This window comes from Embiotoca jacksoni, unplaced genomic scaffold (genome assembly GCF_022577435.1).
Source record: "Embiotoca jacksoni isolate LCO1_2020_lvr unplaced genomic scaffold, fEmbJac1.0.p SCAF_43, whole genome shotgun sequence".
Classification (NCBI taxonomy): domain Eukaryota; kingdom Metazoa; phylum Chordata; class Actinopteri; family Embiotocidae; genus Embiotoca; species Embiotoca jacksoni.
This window is the reverse complement of record NW_027185396.1, coordinates 1,804,871-1,820,481: the sequence shown is the minus strand read 5'-3', so window position 1 is coordinate 1,820,481 and position 15,611 is coordinate 1,804,871. Positions and strand designations below refer to the sequence as shown.

The 15,611-nt window shown below is 43.0% G+C and overlaps 1 protein-coding gene across 3 annotated transcripts in view; it reads right to left on the bottom strand.

Moving 5' to 3' along the window:
• The window catches only part of slco4a1 (solute carrier organic anion transporter family, member 4A1), a 43,703-nt gene that overhangs the window by 19,133 nt on the left and 8,959 nt on the right, over positions 1 to 15,611 (bottom strand). Inside the window, exons 1-3 of one of the 3 annotated variants that reach the window (XM_069169126.1) lie at positions 6,631 to 6,721; positions 2,233 to 3,351; positions 196 to 286 (exon numbers count right to left, since the gene is read on the bottom strand). In XM_069169126.1, the coding sequence (XP_069025227.1) occupies positions 196 to 286; positions 2,233 to 3,079 (938 nt within the window). In that variant the 5' untranslated portion in view covers positions 3,080 to 3,351; positions 6,631 to 6,721. Of the gene's footprint in view, positions 1 to 195; positions 287 to 2,232; positions 3,352 to 5,821; positions 6,191 to 6,630; positions 6,722 to 15,611 lie in introns of those variants that run through there. The other 2 variants (XM_069169128.1, XM_069169127.1) reach the window with 2 other exon arrangements.

The window sequence follows — 15,611 nt, the reverse complement described above, 5'->3', positions numbered from 1 at the left end:
TTATGTCAACCAGTCAAAATATGGCCATTATAAAAATGTGTTTAATTATATTAAAAGTTATGCAGATATTATTGTAAACTACACGACATGGACCACCCGCTCAGTATTACACTCTCGTCACTTCTATTCTTTGATACTGTAGTCAAGCCCGTTCTAGTCTGTTGTGGTCCTTTCTGCCATCCACAGCAGACTCACTCCAGGTGGATCTCGGTGTAGATGTTGAGGAAGTATCCTCCCAGCAGGTATCCTGCTGCTGGACCGACAATGGCTGCAGTGTAGAAGATCCCTGGGGAGGGAGAAACAGAGCCGGGTGTGTCAGTACAGTGACTGCAGCGTCCACTTCCTGTTTTTCTGCTCAACTTTCCTGTGTTTGCAGGTTAAAAGGGCCCATTGTTCTTTGTAAGGGATTGTGTATAGAAAGTTCATGTTTCTTAAGAAGTGAGAAACTGTGTACTTGTTGTTTGTGTGTTTTGGATTGCATTGCACTGTGCTGCTATTTGAAAGGGACAGGAGTGAATGCTGAATGGTGAAGAGGGTCAGATTACTGGACTGACACCAGATCTCTGTGTTTAAGTGGCAATTTGATAGGCTGATAGGCTTTTTCACCTGCATACAATGCTCCTTTGAAGTCCTCTCCTGGCAATGATTAAACCTCTTGAACTTATCTCTGTTCATCAAAATTAATTTAAGCCTTTAAGTGGTTTAGATGTTTTACACCTTTGCCTTCATTCAGTATGTGTGGATCTGTGGATATTGAAATAGTCCCCGTCTCTATCTCCACCCTTTCCTTGAGTGTATGATGGATGAAATCCTAGCTGTTTGAATTGGTGTTTTTATTAGTCATTAGCAGCTATAATGCAGTTTCACTAAAGAAATGCACAGCCATTGTGTTGACTGCTTGATATTCGAGCCTGTACATGCACATGTTACCACGGTTAAAATGTTGATTTGAACCTTTAATAGAAATCCTCAACTCCACTGGTGCTATTTCACACAGGTGTAACCATCTGTTACACCTGCGGCTGAGGCTGCGGCTCAGACAGTAGAGTGGGTTGAACACTAATCAGAAGGTTGGTGGTTCAATCCCCAGCTCCTCCTGTCTACATGCCTAAGTGTCCTTGAGCAAGACACTGAACCCTAAATTGCTCCCGATGGTGAACCATCAGTGTGTGAATGTTCTCCTGATGGCAGCACCTTGCATGGTGATCTGTCTCTTTAGTGGGTGAATGGGAAAACTATGTTAAAGCGCTTTGAGACCGAAAGGTGATAAAGCACTATACAAGTACAGACCATTTATCTGTTCCCTTTTCACCTTTACATTACCAGATGTTTCAGGTTGCACAAATGGAGACACCTCTATTAGGTTTTTTTCAACTTTGGTATGGCATTATTTGAGGTAGAAATGTTCAGTTTTACTTCAACATAATTAGTCGCACAATGTACTCTCATTTGGCTCAATTTATCCTCTGCCAAGTAAAAACTGGCCCAACTTACCCTATTCTCATATTTTTATACAATCAAAGTATTTTAAAACAATTCAAGTTCAGCGAAATCAATCAGAGCAGAGCTGCCAATATGAGCCGACACATGACTGCACACCTCTGGTCTTGGACTTAATAAGACGAGGGATGTGCCATGTAACCGATGGATAATGTTTCTCTGTCTGTGGCAGCCTGGTTGGCTCTGCTAATTGTAGCAGTCATGTTGATGAACACTGCAACATTTAGTTTAAAAAATTCACCTGAGATGTCATCTGGCAGATTTCCAGTTTAGCCAATCTGATGCTCATGCTAATGTAAAACTACCAAACTGACTAACCAGTGAGCACCCTGTGTTTAATAGGAGATTATCACATCTGTCTAATTTCACAATGTTGTCTTTTTCTTGAGAACTCCAACTATATGTGAAATGTTCATGAAGCGCAGATCAACTAGATCATTTTTTAACAAAACCACCACTGGTGTTTTTGAACCACTGAAAATGACATGGATTCAACGGCTAAAGATGAATAGTTTAACACCAGCATGCAGAGTGTGGAGAGTTGAAGCTGCAGCTTGCAACTGTGTCAATCTTCCTGAGACAAGAATTTCTGTCCACAACTCAAACTTTTACAACCAATAGCTTTTTGAGACACCACAAACAACTTAGAAATAGCTATAATATTCATTTTTTTGGAGGGGGGGGCACCCAACAGCACCATGCTGTACTTCATGAATTCCTGATGTGACTCACCGATATAAACAGGCGCATAGTTGGAGTTCACGTTCTCATCCAGGTATGTGACCCCTAACGTGTAGAGAGGCGTAGCGCCCACGCCGTGCAGAAACTGGCCCAGCATGAACACGAAGCGGTAGTTGGACAGTCCTCCGCCCTCCCTGTCCTGGCACGGGCTGGTTCGGTTGGCGGAGCACATTCCTGTCTGCTCGGGCAGGCTGACCTGGTAGGGAGGCGTGGTGAAGTGAGGCAAGGCAAACACCAGAGAACCCAGTGCCATGATGAGAACCCCCCACCCCAGCCAGCGCGGCTTGTGACCCGTCCCGCCGAAGTAACTGACGAAGGCCAGGCAGACGCAGGCGGCGATGTCGTAGGAGCTGGCGATGAGGCCGGCCTGGTAGCTGCGCAGGTCGAAGCGCCGCTCTATGGAGGTGACCACCGTGTTGATGAAGCCATTGATTATCATCCCCTGAAGGAAAGAGGCAACACAAAGGAAGAACAGCACCCAGCGAGGGGTGTTGAAGATCTGGACGGCTTTGGGTGTCAGAGCCCCCCAACCGCACAGCTGACCCGAATCAGCAGAGATCAGCTTTAACCCCATAGGAGTCTCAGCTCGAGGTCTAATGTCCCCCCCATACATCTGCCCGGGGAGAGACGAAGCCCCGGTGAAAATGTGGGTCCGGATGGAGCCATCAGCGCCCGGGCTGCCGGGGCTTCTGGGGCCGGAGCCGGTGGGGCTGCCGGTCTCAGAGTCCACTGGACTGGGGGTGTCCAGCGAGTGACCTCTGCTGAGAGGACAGTCCTGCAGGTCCAGGAGCTCCTGTTTGGAGCTGAAGGAGGCGTCGGCATTAAGCAGGACTGGCATCGCCCCTCTCGGGGGCACTTTGAGGGTCCAGTGGGGGGTCAAAGAGCTGGGGAGACGAAGTGTCGACCTCCAACAATGGAGAAACAGGGAAAGTGAATTTGTTGTGGTCAGGCCTCAGTCAGCCTCTGAGAGGATCTAGTCTTGGCTTGTCATGCACACGTCATGTGTCCACAGTGGAGAATGTGTGTTGAGGCTCTTCAGCTGCTTCTGTTCATCTGTACATGGTTGTAGTGGGCGGACAGACTTTCATAATGGCACTCAGTAATAGCTTCCTATGGAGAGAAAAGAAAAGGAAAACGGATAAATTATTATGAAACAATCACTTTTAATAAGCCAATAAGTTTTTAATAGTTGGAGGAAGGGAAGATAGACGACTCAGTGATACAGCTAAGAAAAATACACCACTTGCTAAAAATGCTTATTGTCTTTCTTTGCGGAATCCTTAAAAAAGACATCCAAACCGGAGAATTTTGATATCCAGACAACCGACAGTGTGACCTCGGCTGCCGCACAGCATAGTGTTTTTGACACGTACAGTATGGATGGCAGGGAAGACAAATAAATACACAGTGAAGTTCAGTGAACTGACTCGAATTCCTACAGCGTGACACGACAAAAACTGCTCTAATTACCAACACACACATACAAAGAACTTATTATCAGACACACAGGCTCACACAGACAACCTATAAAACCTTATATAACACACACCATTAATGAACCATTAGTGGTGCTCTCCGCTCCAGCAATCAGAAACACAGACTACAGTTCTCATTAACACCACCATGAAAATAAAGTGCAGATCTGGTTGTTGAGTAACACAATTTTCTTGGACTGTTTAGTGAATCTACATTTCTACTCCAAAATAACACACATATAACACACTACTTTATAAATGTGGATTTTACTCACAACATTCATCCTATTATTTAATAAAAAAAAGACTAAAAAGCTTGGAATCATTCCGTTTGCTGGTCTCTTCCAGTGAAAACAGTGTACAGCACATACTGATGCAGCAAAGTACTGTATGTTACCCAATAGATGACAGAAAAGTTCATTTTGAATTAAATTCTATTCATATAGCACCAAATCCTAGCAGAAGTCATCTTAGGGCATTTTACACAATAAGGTCGAGACCTCACAATATTATAGACGGAAATCCAACACCCCAATTGGAATAAGCCCTTAGCAACATTAACAAGCAAACATTTTGCAGTGTATAAATTCTTATTAATGAATAGAGAAGTGTTGACACCATATTATTGATATTTTACTCCACCTGGCTGCAATACACTCCTCTTCTAGAAAGCAGTGAATATTCACAATGTAAGCAAAGTTTACTGGATATGCAACCCAGTATCGGTGCAAAGCGTGAAATAGACACGCCCGTCCACTACAGCAAAGCGTGAGATAGTCACACTTGGTGCTCTCTGGGCGTGAAAGCTACACGTTTTCTGTCGTGGACAAAAATGAAACCCACTGCATGCTGCGAGCCATGTGATTTACAGGACAAATTTTACTTTTGGCAAAAAGACGTTGTGGTTACTAAATAAGCACATGGTTGGGGTTTTGGAAAAAAAACATGGTTGGGGCAAGGAGACAATAATACAACGCAAGAAAAAATGTCTGCAAATGCCACATAGTCACCCATCCTGCCCCCTAATACTGCCAAAAGATTTCCTTTGTACTTGGTCCCACGACAAAAAAACAACAAAGCGTGGAATGTTCACACCTAGACAGCCCCAGTGATGCTGGGTTGGGACATATCAACAAAACAAAGGAGGAGAAATGATGGTTAGAAGAGGCTGTCACACATAACATTTTACACCTGTTTGGTCTGAATATTAAACTAAATAGCTGATCAAGAGTCATTAACCTTACATGTTTCAGATGTATGTTATAATCATGCAGTGCTCACATCTTTTTAGATAATGGCAGCATCTGCTTGAAGTTCCCGTTTCGACCTTTAGCTTCGAGAGCTGTACCATTGTACATTTTTGAGTAACCTAAACTAACAATTAGAGAATGATTGCAGCTCATTTCATGTGGCTATCGTTTCTCTATGGATCATGTTTACTTTTTACCGTTGTAGGAATTGGGTGAAAAGAGGAGTCGCGTGATTTTGACATCTCATTTTCAACGTTTTTCCATCTGACTGAAAGTAAACACAGACATGAACCGACAGAAATGGCTTTCTAACTGCAATAAGGGGTTTTCAACTTGTTTCCCTAAATCTCTTTAATGGAGGTGGAGAGTGTAAAATTAGCACAACAGATCCACAGCAGCCACGTTAATGTTAAATACCACTAGTGGGAATAAAGCAGATTTAACCTCTATTCAACAGCAAAGCATCAACTCATTATGTGTGTCATCTGTGTGTGACAGACTGCTGATGACTGTGATGTTTTACAGTGAACAACTTGACCTTAACATTCCACCCAAGTACATGACTGAGCAAAAGGATCCGCAACAGCAGCAACAATTTAACGAAGCAGAAAAAGGAAAGAAAGCACTTCCTTCAAAGAGCAAATGACTCATAAAATCAATAACCACTAAACATGAGAGCTGTAGCCACATCTCACAGGGAAGTACAGCTGCTCAATGTGTAACTGATCACTTAAATGTTGTGCATACTTCAATTACAGACACAAATGAAGAGAAATGTGAAAGCTCTCAAAAACAAACTTTTATTGTTGCAATATAACACAGAGTAACACTGGAAATTACTGAAACACTACTAACCCAACACATGATTTGCGTTATGACTTGGTCCACAGGAAGAGAGGACCCGAACAGACGACACCAGGAGCAGGTTTCAGGCAAACAAAAAGCTTTTATCAAGAAAGAAAGCAGCTGGATGTCCGAAGGGAAATCTTAGACAGAAAATACTGAACCAAAAACCCAAAAAGGCAACTAAAGAAGCAAAGATCAAAACTATGGAACTTCAACAAAGACACAAAACGTGTAAACTAAGGCTAACAACTAAGACACCAAACAGCAACGAGAGACTGGCAATTGACACAGAACTTACTGGGTTACAAACTGCACCAAAACATGAACAGGCAGGCGAACTGAAACGATTAACTGACAAAGAAGAAAGCAGAACACACAGACTAGAAAACACCGGAGGGGAAGAGGACCAAAAGGAACAGATGAAACTAATCAGGGCGAGGCAGACGGTCACAGAAGAGCAGGAAGTGAAGTGGATCGAGACACAGAACTACAAAGTAAAACAGGAAACACAAAGACTCCAAGACAGACATGAAATCCAGATAGTAACTATTGGAACTGAAGGATACCTGAACACCGTTGTGTTGGGAAAGTTAGAAAAGCTTTCAGATTAAATTTGTGCATCTATAATCAATAAAATCCTTCAAAGTAGCTTTTTGTTGTTCTTCACTGATCAAACTGTTTTTTTGACATAAACTTGCATAAATATTGAAATCATGGTAATTGCAACCCGTTTTAATATAGCAGTTCAACTTTATTACCAACACAAGTCTGAATCAAATAAATCGAATTAAAACAAAGCCATCTATTCAGCGTCTTACCTCCGTTCCTGTGTTTGACAACCAACAGGTCAAACACACATGAATGAAAACGTGAAATGGAGATGGAATAGAAGAGGGAGAGTCAGAGGGAGGCATCCATGATGGGTCCTAAACCCGTGTCTTAAAGCTTCTTATAGTCGAGCGCTGAGGCCGCACATCAGCAAATTCACACACACACACACACACACACACACACACACACACACACACACACACACACACACACACACACACACACACACACACACACACACAAACCGTCCCCCCCAATCAGTGGAATCCTGCAGGCAGAGTGGAGGGAGGGTGTGAGGAAGGGGAGCACTCCCAGCCCTCATAATCCACCTGAAAATACAGCTCTCCAGTTCAGCCGGTTCAAAATCAAGGACAAGTAGAAACCTTCATTTGTAATGTGTGTAACCGATATGGGAACAAACACTGTACGCACAGCTTCAGACCTCCTCACATAATGCCAAATTAAAATCCAGCGAGTCATGCTGAACAGATAATAATGACACTAAAACATCAACATTCATAAACATTATGAAGGCTGATGCGGCGGTAGGTCCTGACGTGAGCGTGGTGCTGCTCATGACGTTGGCTGCCCGCCGTCATTACTGTTTCGTGTATGCAGATTTTATTTTAAATAATAAAACATGAAATACATTCAATTCATTGATTGAATTGTCTTCTCACTTTTCATATTGAGAATCTTGGAATTCCAATGTTGTTGTTAGCAACCAAAGTTATGATATTGTGATTTCCATCTTAGTAATGTAAGCTTGTCACTTGGGTGGGTCAGTGTAGGCACCATGAATCAATGAAACAGTTAAGGCTGCAGTGTATTTTACATTTACCAAGCTCAAGACATTTTCCATAGAGGTTGGTGGAAACTAAAACCGAGGTAAAAGAAAAGTGAACACAGTGTTATGTTTGTCTGAGAATAATGATGACCTCAATGCAAATAGACGGAAGCTAATGAAATTTAGCTTTATGAGAGTAAAATGTTGCTGTAAGTAGCTAACCCTTTTGCCTTAACATATAAGGCCAAACATGAATTCATTTGCTTTGGGTCCTGTAACCCCTAAAATATGAAACATGGACAATTTTTCATCCCAAATATTTGTCAGTCCCTCCAGGATTTAGTTTTTTTAGCGAAATGTTTGATTTTGTGGTGGATTTTCTCAAATATTGTGATGTAATTTGCAATGTAAGTTTTAAATGAGTTTTCTGTGGTAAAAGTACGGGAATTAGAATAAAATGCAATTGGAGACAAAAAAAAAAATAGATTTTTAAGTACAACCTGATAAACAATGATATGAAATCAATTCCTGTGATAATAATCATGCTGCACATCACAGAAATATTTTTGTTTCAAAGTTTGAATTATATTGTTATATATATGAGAACCACGGGGCTCCGATATATACTGTGCAGATTTGCGTTAATTATTGCGACTGGATTTGGACTGATATGTGACATCTGATTCCCCCAAAGAGAAGTTTTCTCTGCAACTTTCATTCAACTAATAACTACAATTTGTAAGAACAGCTGAAACACAGAAAAAGTCTAAAACTGTCTGGTGGAAAGTCATCTCAGGTCACCACTGAGTACAGAACACCACAAGGTCCTGACAAGCAGAGCTGTCTGCTGAACAACACGAAATGAAAAGGACCATCGGAGCATGCTGCTGCAGGCTGTTGTCTGTTCAGCTGAGCCCTCATGATAAGTAGGAATAATAAGGTTTGGGAGGAGAGCCAGAGTGTAAAATCCAATTAAAATCGTATTACTTTTAATTGACAGGTTGACGGATGTCCAAATGAAGTTAGGCTTTGTTTCCCATCCTCGGTGGTCTGGGGTGTAAGAGGTGGGAGGTGGGAGGTTTTTCAGGGTGAACTCAGGGGACTTTGTGAGGCAAGAGATTGTGATTGTTTTAAATGGCGTCACGAGAGGCAGGTGGTGGGTCACCATCAGGTGATGATGGGATGACCAGAGGTGGGCGTGTCTTGAAATGAACAATGCAGCACGGTGAGGTAACACCATCCTGTCCGACTGTTTTTTCCTCTGAAGCATAGAAATAGAAAAAGTTCTCACTGCGGTTATTTTTTTTTCTTATTTCAATCCCATCCAGTTCTCCGTGTCGCCTTTTCATTTCTGTTTTCAAAGCGAGATCAGAGTGAGGAGATGTAATATTAATAGGCAACAGGCTGTGCCCTGCCTACCGCCTCCTTTATCTTCACAGCAGAAACCTATTTGCTTTGGAATGGGAAGTCTTCCCTCCCCGGTTGGACACAAAGGCTTTTGAAGTATCAAGAGGAAGTTTATCGTGGTTATTACAGCAGACATGGATGAAGCCTGAGCTGTCAATCGGACTCAGGGACGCTGCTGTTTGTACACGCTGCTGTGAGATGCACAGACTGTATATAAAAGTGGACGTAGCGTCCTGACCTAAAAAATGAGGCTGATGCAGAAGTGCCTTAAGCTGCAATACCAGCGAGTGCCACTAGAGGTCGGCTCCAAAAAGCCTCCGGCTCCATAGACTCCCATTCAACTTCTCTCATCAAATCCAAAGTGAATAAAATGTGTCCATCAGTTATCTCGGTGTTGTTAGCTAAAGTCACTCCTTCTTATTAGTTTTCTGGAGGTCCATCTGAAAATAATCCCTCACTCATTAGAAAAGAAGAGTCAAGAAGATCTGTTCTTGGGGGCGTGTCTGTTTGATTGACATGCCTGCGGTGCAGTCAGGTTACAGCTATCGGTGGGCGGGACGTAGTATCGTCAGGTTTCCAATCAGATCGGTCAGATCCACCGCTGGCTCCTCCCCCAGCACGTCCAAATATGGTCACTTCCTGCTCCAAACCGTGCCAAACTAACAAAGATGGTGACGGACAGAATCTGAACTCTCCAACACGGGTAGGGTAATGTCACTACTGGTTGCCGCTTGGTTAGATGTCACGACAATAGAAACAATACTGACTGTAGCAGAATATCCATCTGGTAAAACGAACTGAGACTCACCAAGTCAACTGTGCGACCCAGTTTGAATCCAGCGATGATGTCATTTCTGGAAGCTGCTCCTTGCACTTTAAATTAGTAAAACTTACAGCAGCATTGTGCATTTGACCTCATTGTGCATGTTTTGAGGCTAACTTTACATTTTAACCACTGTCTGTGTCAGACAACATAATCACAGCCGTGCTACCAGCCTGAGAGCTCTCAGGACCAGTCAGTTTGGTTCACATCAGTCTGAACCATTCAGTCTGTCAACATATATATTTTGGTATTGAATTTAGTATAATAAATTAAGGAACTTTAATGGTATTTGCACAAACTACCAAAGTGCTGATATTATGACATCTCAAATATATCCACTATGACAGTCATTTTATTGTGCTGTCTAAAAGTATATTGAATGAGGGTTTTTTTACATCTCAATAAAAACCCTCAACTTCCAGTTTAATTTAAGCTCTATATTTTTCACCATCACTGGAACCCCAATGTCATTTTTACATCTATAAAATGACACTTGCTAAATGCTAACTGCTGGAATTGTTAGCAGAAGCAATTGTAACTCAAATTTGTCATAAATTGTCAATAATTAATCAGTCGGTGCTAAAATAGTTACTTATGACAAAAATTCAGTCACATGTTTTTCTTGTCCAATATGCTGACAAATGCCGACATCTTGGCAAATACAATCTTTTTTAGAAAAAAAGTTTATTTTGCAACTTTAGAAAATTAAAGGCGACATGGGCTATAGTAGCAGACCAGCTGTATTTAAGTATTAATATACAGTTTTTGAATGTGTGAAGTACGGTTCAGGCGTTGACCTTTATTGTAGCGCCCCGTGATGGCTGACGTGTGTCAAATCTTTTTAGAAAATATTTTTTGGGGATCACTACCTTTTATTGCAATTTCACCTTCGAGCAGCCTACGGTTTAGGTTTCCCAACTGTTTCTTAATACATAATAATAATAATAAAAATCAGAGCAAAAACAATAGGGCTCCACCACCATTGGTGCTTGGACCCCTAAAAAGCTAAAAAGCTAAAAAGCTGATAACAGCTTACTTTTTTTATAGGATTGTGCACAGTAGAACCAACTTATAGTGACATCAGACATTAAAATTAGAACTTCTTTGAAAAACGAAGTAAAGCTGGCCAAACTAGAGGCAGAAGGTAAAGCGTGTCCTGACAGACAGACACACAAACAGACAGACAGACAGACAGACAGACAGACTGGGCCTCAGCAGGTGGGTGTCAGACGGCTCCTTCATGCAGCTCCTCTCAGTCAGTGAAACGCCTTGGGTAGAGTTCAAAGAAAGAAGAAGCTCCTTCTGTCCACTGTGTGTCTGTCTTTCTGTTTCTCTGTGTACTAACAGCTGTACAATATAATGTTACAACTTCCTTTTGAGATACGCTCCACTCACCAGCAGGAGGCATCAACCTGTTCCCAGCAGACGTTCTGGATTAGCAGGAAAATCACAGGTGTAACTGATGACACTGAAAACGACTGCGTTTCCTTCAGGTGTGCTGAAAAGTCACGCAAAAAAAAAAAATCTAACTAGGCAGTGTAAACCTCACAATAGTACTCAAAATTAAAAGGTTTTGATTTTAAACCTCAACCACCAAAACAAATCACAAGTATGTGGATCACAACTGACTACAATAAAGTAAAAATGTTCCTGTAGCCTCCAACCGAGGCTACATTCAGGTAAACTCAATGCTGAGTGATGACAGAACCAACAACAATGTGTCTCTTTGTCTTATCTGACAACAGGGACTACCGCCTCGGTGTGGTTGCTATGAGCAATGCACCATGATTTCACTGGCAGACAAGAGAACCAATCAGAAACAAGGCTGAAAATTTGAGCGCACACTGCCAAATGAATAGAGCCTGTCTTGATTAAGACCTGAATAAACGTTATATCTACACATAAGCTTTTACTGAAAATAATATGTATGAATGTAACTTCCTTTGTAACGCCAACATTTTGAACAGTACCTGTAATTTACATATTTTCTCAAAACTGTTACTGATTATAATTACATTTATGTATTGACATGTAACTACACTGCTCAAAAAAAAATAAAGGGAACACTTAAACAACACAATGTAACTCCAAGTCAATCACACTTCTGGGAAATCAACCTGTCCAGTTAGGAAGCAACACTGATTGTGAATCAATTTCATCGACTGTTGTACAAATGGAACAGACAACAGGTGGAAATGAGGCAATTAGCAAGACAACCCTATAAAGGAACGGTTCTGCAGGTGGTGACCACAGACCATTTCTCTGTCCTCATCCTTTCTGGATGATTTTTGGTCCCTTTTGCATTTTGCCAGTGTCCTCACCACTAGAGGTAGCATGAGGTGTCTACAACCCACAGAAGTTGTTCAGGTAGTGCAGCTCATCCAGGATGGCACATCAATGCACGCTGTGGCAAGAAGGTTTGCTGTGTCTGTCAGCACAGTGTCAAGAGCACGGAGGAGATACCAGGAGACAGGCCGGTCCACCAGGAGACGTGGAGGGGGCCGTAGGAGGACAACATCCCAGCAGTGGGACCGCTATCTGCTCCTTTGTGCAAGGAGGAACAGGAGGAGCGCTGTCAGAGCCCTACAAAATGGCGATCGGCATTTGCCAGAGAACATCGAGATCGGCAGCTTCTCCATCGGCGCCCTGTGGTCTTCACGGATGAGAGCAGGTTCACACTGAGCACATGTGACAGACATGACAGAGTCTGGAGACGCCGTGGAGAACGTTCTTCTGCCTGCAACATCCTCCAGTGTGACCGGTTTGGCAGCGGGTCAGCAATGGTCTGGGGAGGCGTTTCTTTGGAGGGCAGCACAGAACCTCCGTGTGCTAGCCAGAGGTACCCTGACTGCCATTATGTACCGGGATGACATCCTCAGACCCATTGAAGACCATATGCTGGTGCAGTGGGCCCTGGGTTCTTCTGATGCAGGACAATGCTTGGCCTCATGTGGCTGGAGTGTGTCAGCAGTTCCTGTATGATGAAGGCATCGATGCTACGGACCGGCCTGCCCGTTCCCCTGACCTGAATCCAACCCAGCACATCTGGGACATCGTGTCTCGTTCCGTCCACCGACGCCACGTCGCACCACAGACTGTCCAGGAGTTGACTGATGCTTTGATCCAGGTCTGGGAGGAGATCCCTCAGGAGAACATCTGTGGTCTCATCAGGAGCATGCCCAGGCGTTGTCGGGAGTGATACAGGCACGTGGAGGACACGCACACTACTGAGACTCATTTGGACTTGTCTTGAGGAATTTCCACAGTAGTTGGATCAGCCTGTGATCTGATTTTTCCACTTTTATTTTGAGTATGATTCTGAATCCAGACCTCCATGGGATAATGATTTTGATTTCCATTGATCATTCTTATATTATTTTGTTCTCAACACATTCCACTATGTAATGAATAAAGATTTTCAACTGGGATATTTCATTCATTGAGATCTAGGATGTGTTATTTAAGTGTTCCCTTTATTTTTTTTTAGCAGTGTAGTTACTCCTCAGCACTGCTGGTTCACTGTCACTGCGAGACTTGATGGAACTCCACTGTCACAAGGACAGATCCAGGAGATCATCAGGTTAGATGGGGAGCATCGGTGCACAGCCATTTTCAGATCTCTCCAGAGATGTTCAATCAGGTTCAAGTCTGGGCTCTGCCTGGGCCTCTCAAAGACATTCACAGAGGTGTCCAGAAGACACTCCTTTGTTATCTTGGCTGTGTGCTTCGGGTCGTTGTCCTGTTGGAAGATGAACCTTCACCCCAGTCTGAGGTCCAGAGCGCTCTGGAGAAGGTTTTCATCAAGGATGTCTCTACATTGCTGCATTCATCTTTCCCTCCATCCTGACTAGTCTCCCAGTTCCTGCTGCTGAAAAACATCCCCACAGCATGATGCTGCCACCACCGTGCTTCACTGTAGAGATGGTGTTGGCCAGGTGATGAGCGGTGCCTGGTTTCCTCCAGACATGACGCTTGGCATTCAGGCCAAAGAGTTCAATCTTTGTTTCATCAGACCAGAGAATTTAGTTTCTCATGGTCTGAGAGTCCTTCAGGTGCCTTTTGGTAAACTCCAGGTGGGCTGTCATGAGCCTTTTACTGAGGAGTGGCTTCCGTCTGGTCATTCTACCATACAGGCCTGCTTGGTGGAGTGCTGCAGAGATGGTTGTCCTTCTGGAAGGTTCTCCTCTCTTCACAGAGCAACGTTGGAGCTCTGTCAGAGTGACCATCGGGTTCTTGGTCACCTCCCTGACTAAGGCCCTTCTCCCCCGATCGCTCAGTTTGGCCGGGCGGCCAACTCTAAGAAGAGTCCTGGTGGTTCCAAACTTCTTCCATTTACGGATGATGGAGGCCACTGTGCTCATTGGGACCTTCAATGCTGCAGAAATGTTTCTGTACCCTATCTGTGCCTCGATAAAATCCTGTCTCGGAAGTCTAAAGACAATTCTTTGGACTTCATGGCTTGGTTTGTGCTCTGACATGCACTGTCAACTGTGGGACCTTATATAGACGGTGTGTGTCTTTCCAAATCATGTCCAATCAACTGAATTTACCAGGTGGACTCCAATCAAGTTGTAGAAACATCTCAAGGATGATCAGTGGAAACAGGATGCACCTGAGCTCAATGTTGAGTGTAATGGCAAAGGCTGTGAATACTTACGTACATGTGATTTTTTTTTTTGTGTGTGTAGAATTTTGAGGAAAAAAATGAATTTAATCCCTTTTGGAATGAGGCTGTAACATAACAAAATGTGGAAAAAGTGAAGCACTGTGAATACTTTCCGGATGCACTGTCGCTAAAAATCACAACATTAGTCATCTCAGGGCACGTAACATTGTAACGTCCTTAAAACAGAACTTTATAATAATATATACAGAAACCCAACAATTCAACAATTCTCACGAGTGTCAACTGGGAGGAAAAACTCCCTTTTAACAGGATGAAAACCTCCTTCACAGCTAGGTTCAGAGGTGTGAAGGGGGAGCAGAGCGTGAAAAGAGAAGCATGGAAAGACAAAAAACCAATAAACTCAGGGCAGAACCATGCAGCTCCAGAGCCACAAACACCTGCAGAAAAAGCTCAAAAGTAAGAAGACCTTAAAGTTAAACAAACAAAGGAGACAGTTTTGGGGTGTCAAACTTCCGCCTTACTTTCCCAGCATTGCTGTCACTGCTTGGCTATTTTTTGCCAGAGATCCCCCCTCCCTTTCCCCCTCCACCACCACCACCCTCGTATTATATGGCCAACAAAGAAAGACAGAAGAGAAAAAACATGTTCCTCTTCCTCTTTTTCATTTTTAGCATGCACAAATTTTGCAAGTATTAACTTTCCAACACTACTACTTTGCAAGTATTAACTCCCCCCCCTCCCAGCACCACCCCACCACCACCACCACCACTACCATGTTCAGTCCTAATGCTGTTGTATTGATTTCTACGGTTTCTATTATGTTTCCCTCTTGCCATTATAGTCCATTACATTCAGTACTTTGTCACAGGTCAGTGGATAAAACAACCTTCCTTTCCCAATCACATCTTTCTCTTGATTAAAATGTGATTGACTGCGCTTCTATAAGTGTACGACTGTATGCTTATCCATCAAGCTGAATGCGGTGCTGTTGTTTGGTCTGGAAAGATATTTCGTTTTTTAGTATTTTACTGTATATGGACATACTATTACTGACACTGAAATAAATTTCCATTCTTGAACGTTGCTTCAGCTCTTATACTTTGTAGCAAAACAAACTGACCACAGACCTGGTATACGCCGAGGTTGAATTGTCCTCTGTGAATACCAATGAGTGTTCTGGGAAATAGAAGCAACATCATATCTGACACTTTGTTCAGGATATTATGCAAAGGAGTTGTGGTGTGTTGATTAGCCAAAGACGGACAATCAAAGGTTAGTTATGCAGCAGCGTGGTGTGATGCAGCTTCACTGTTGTAGGAAATCG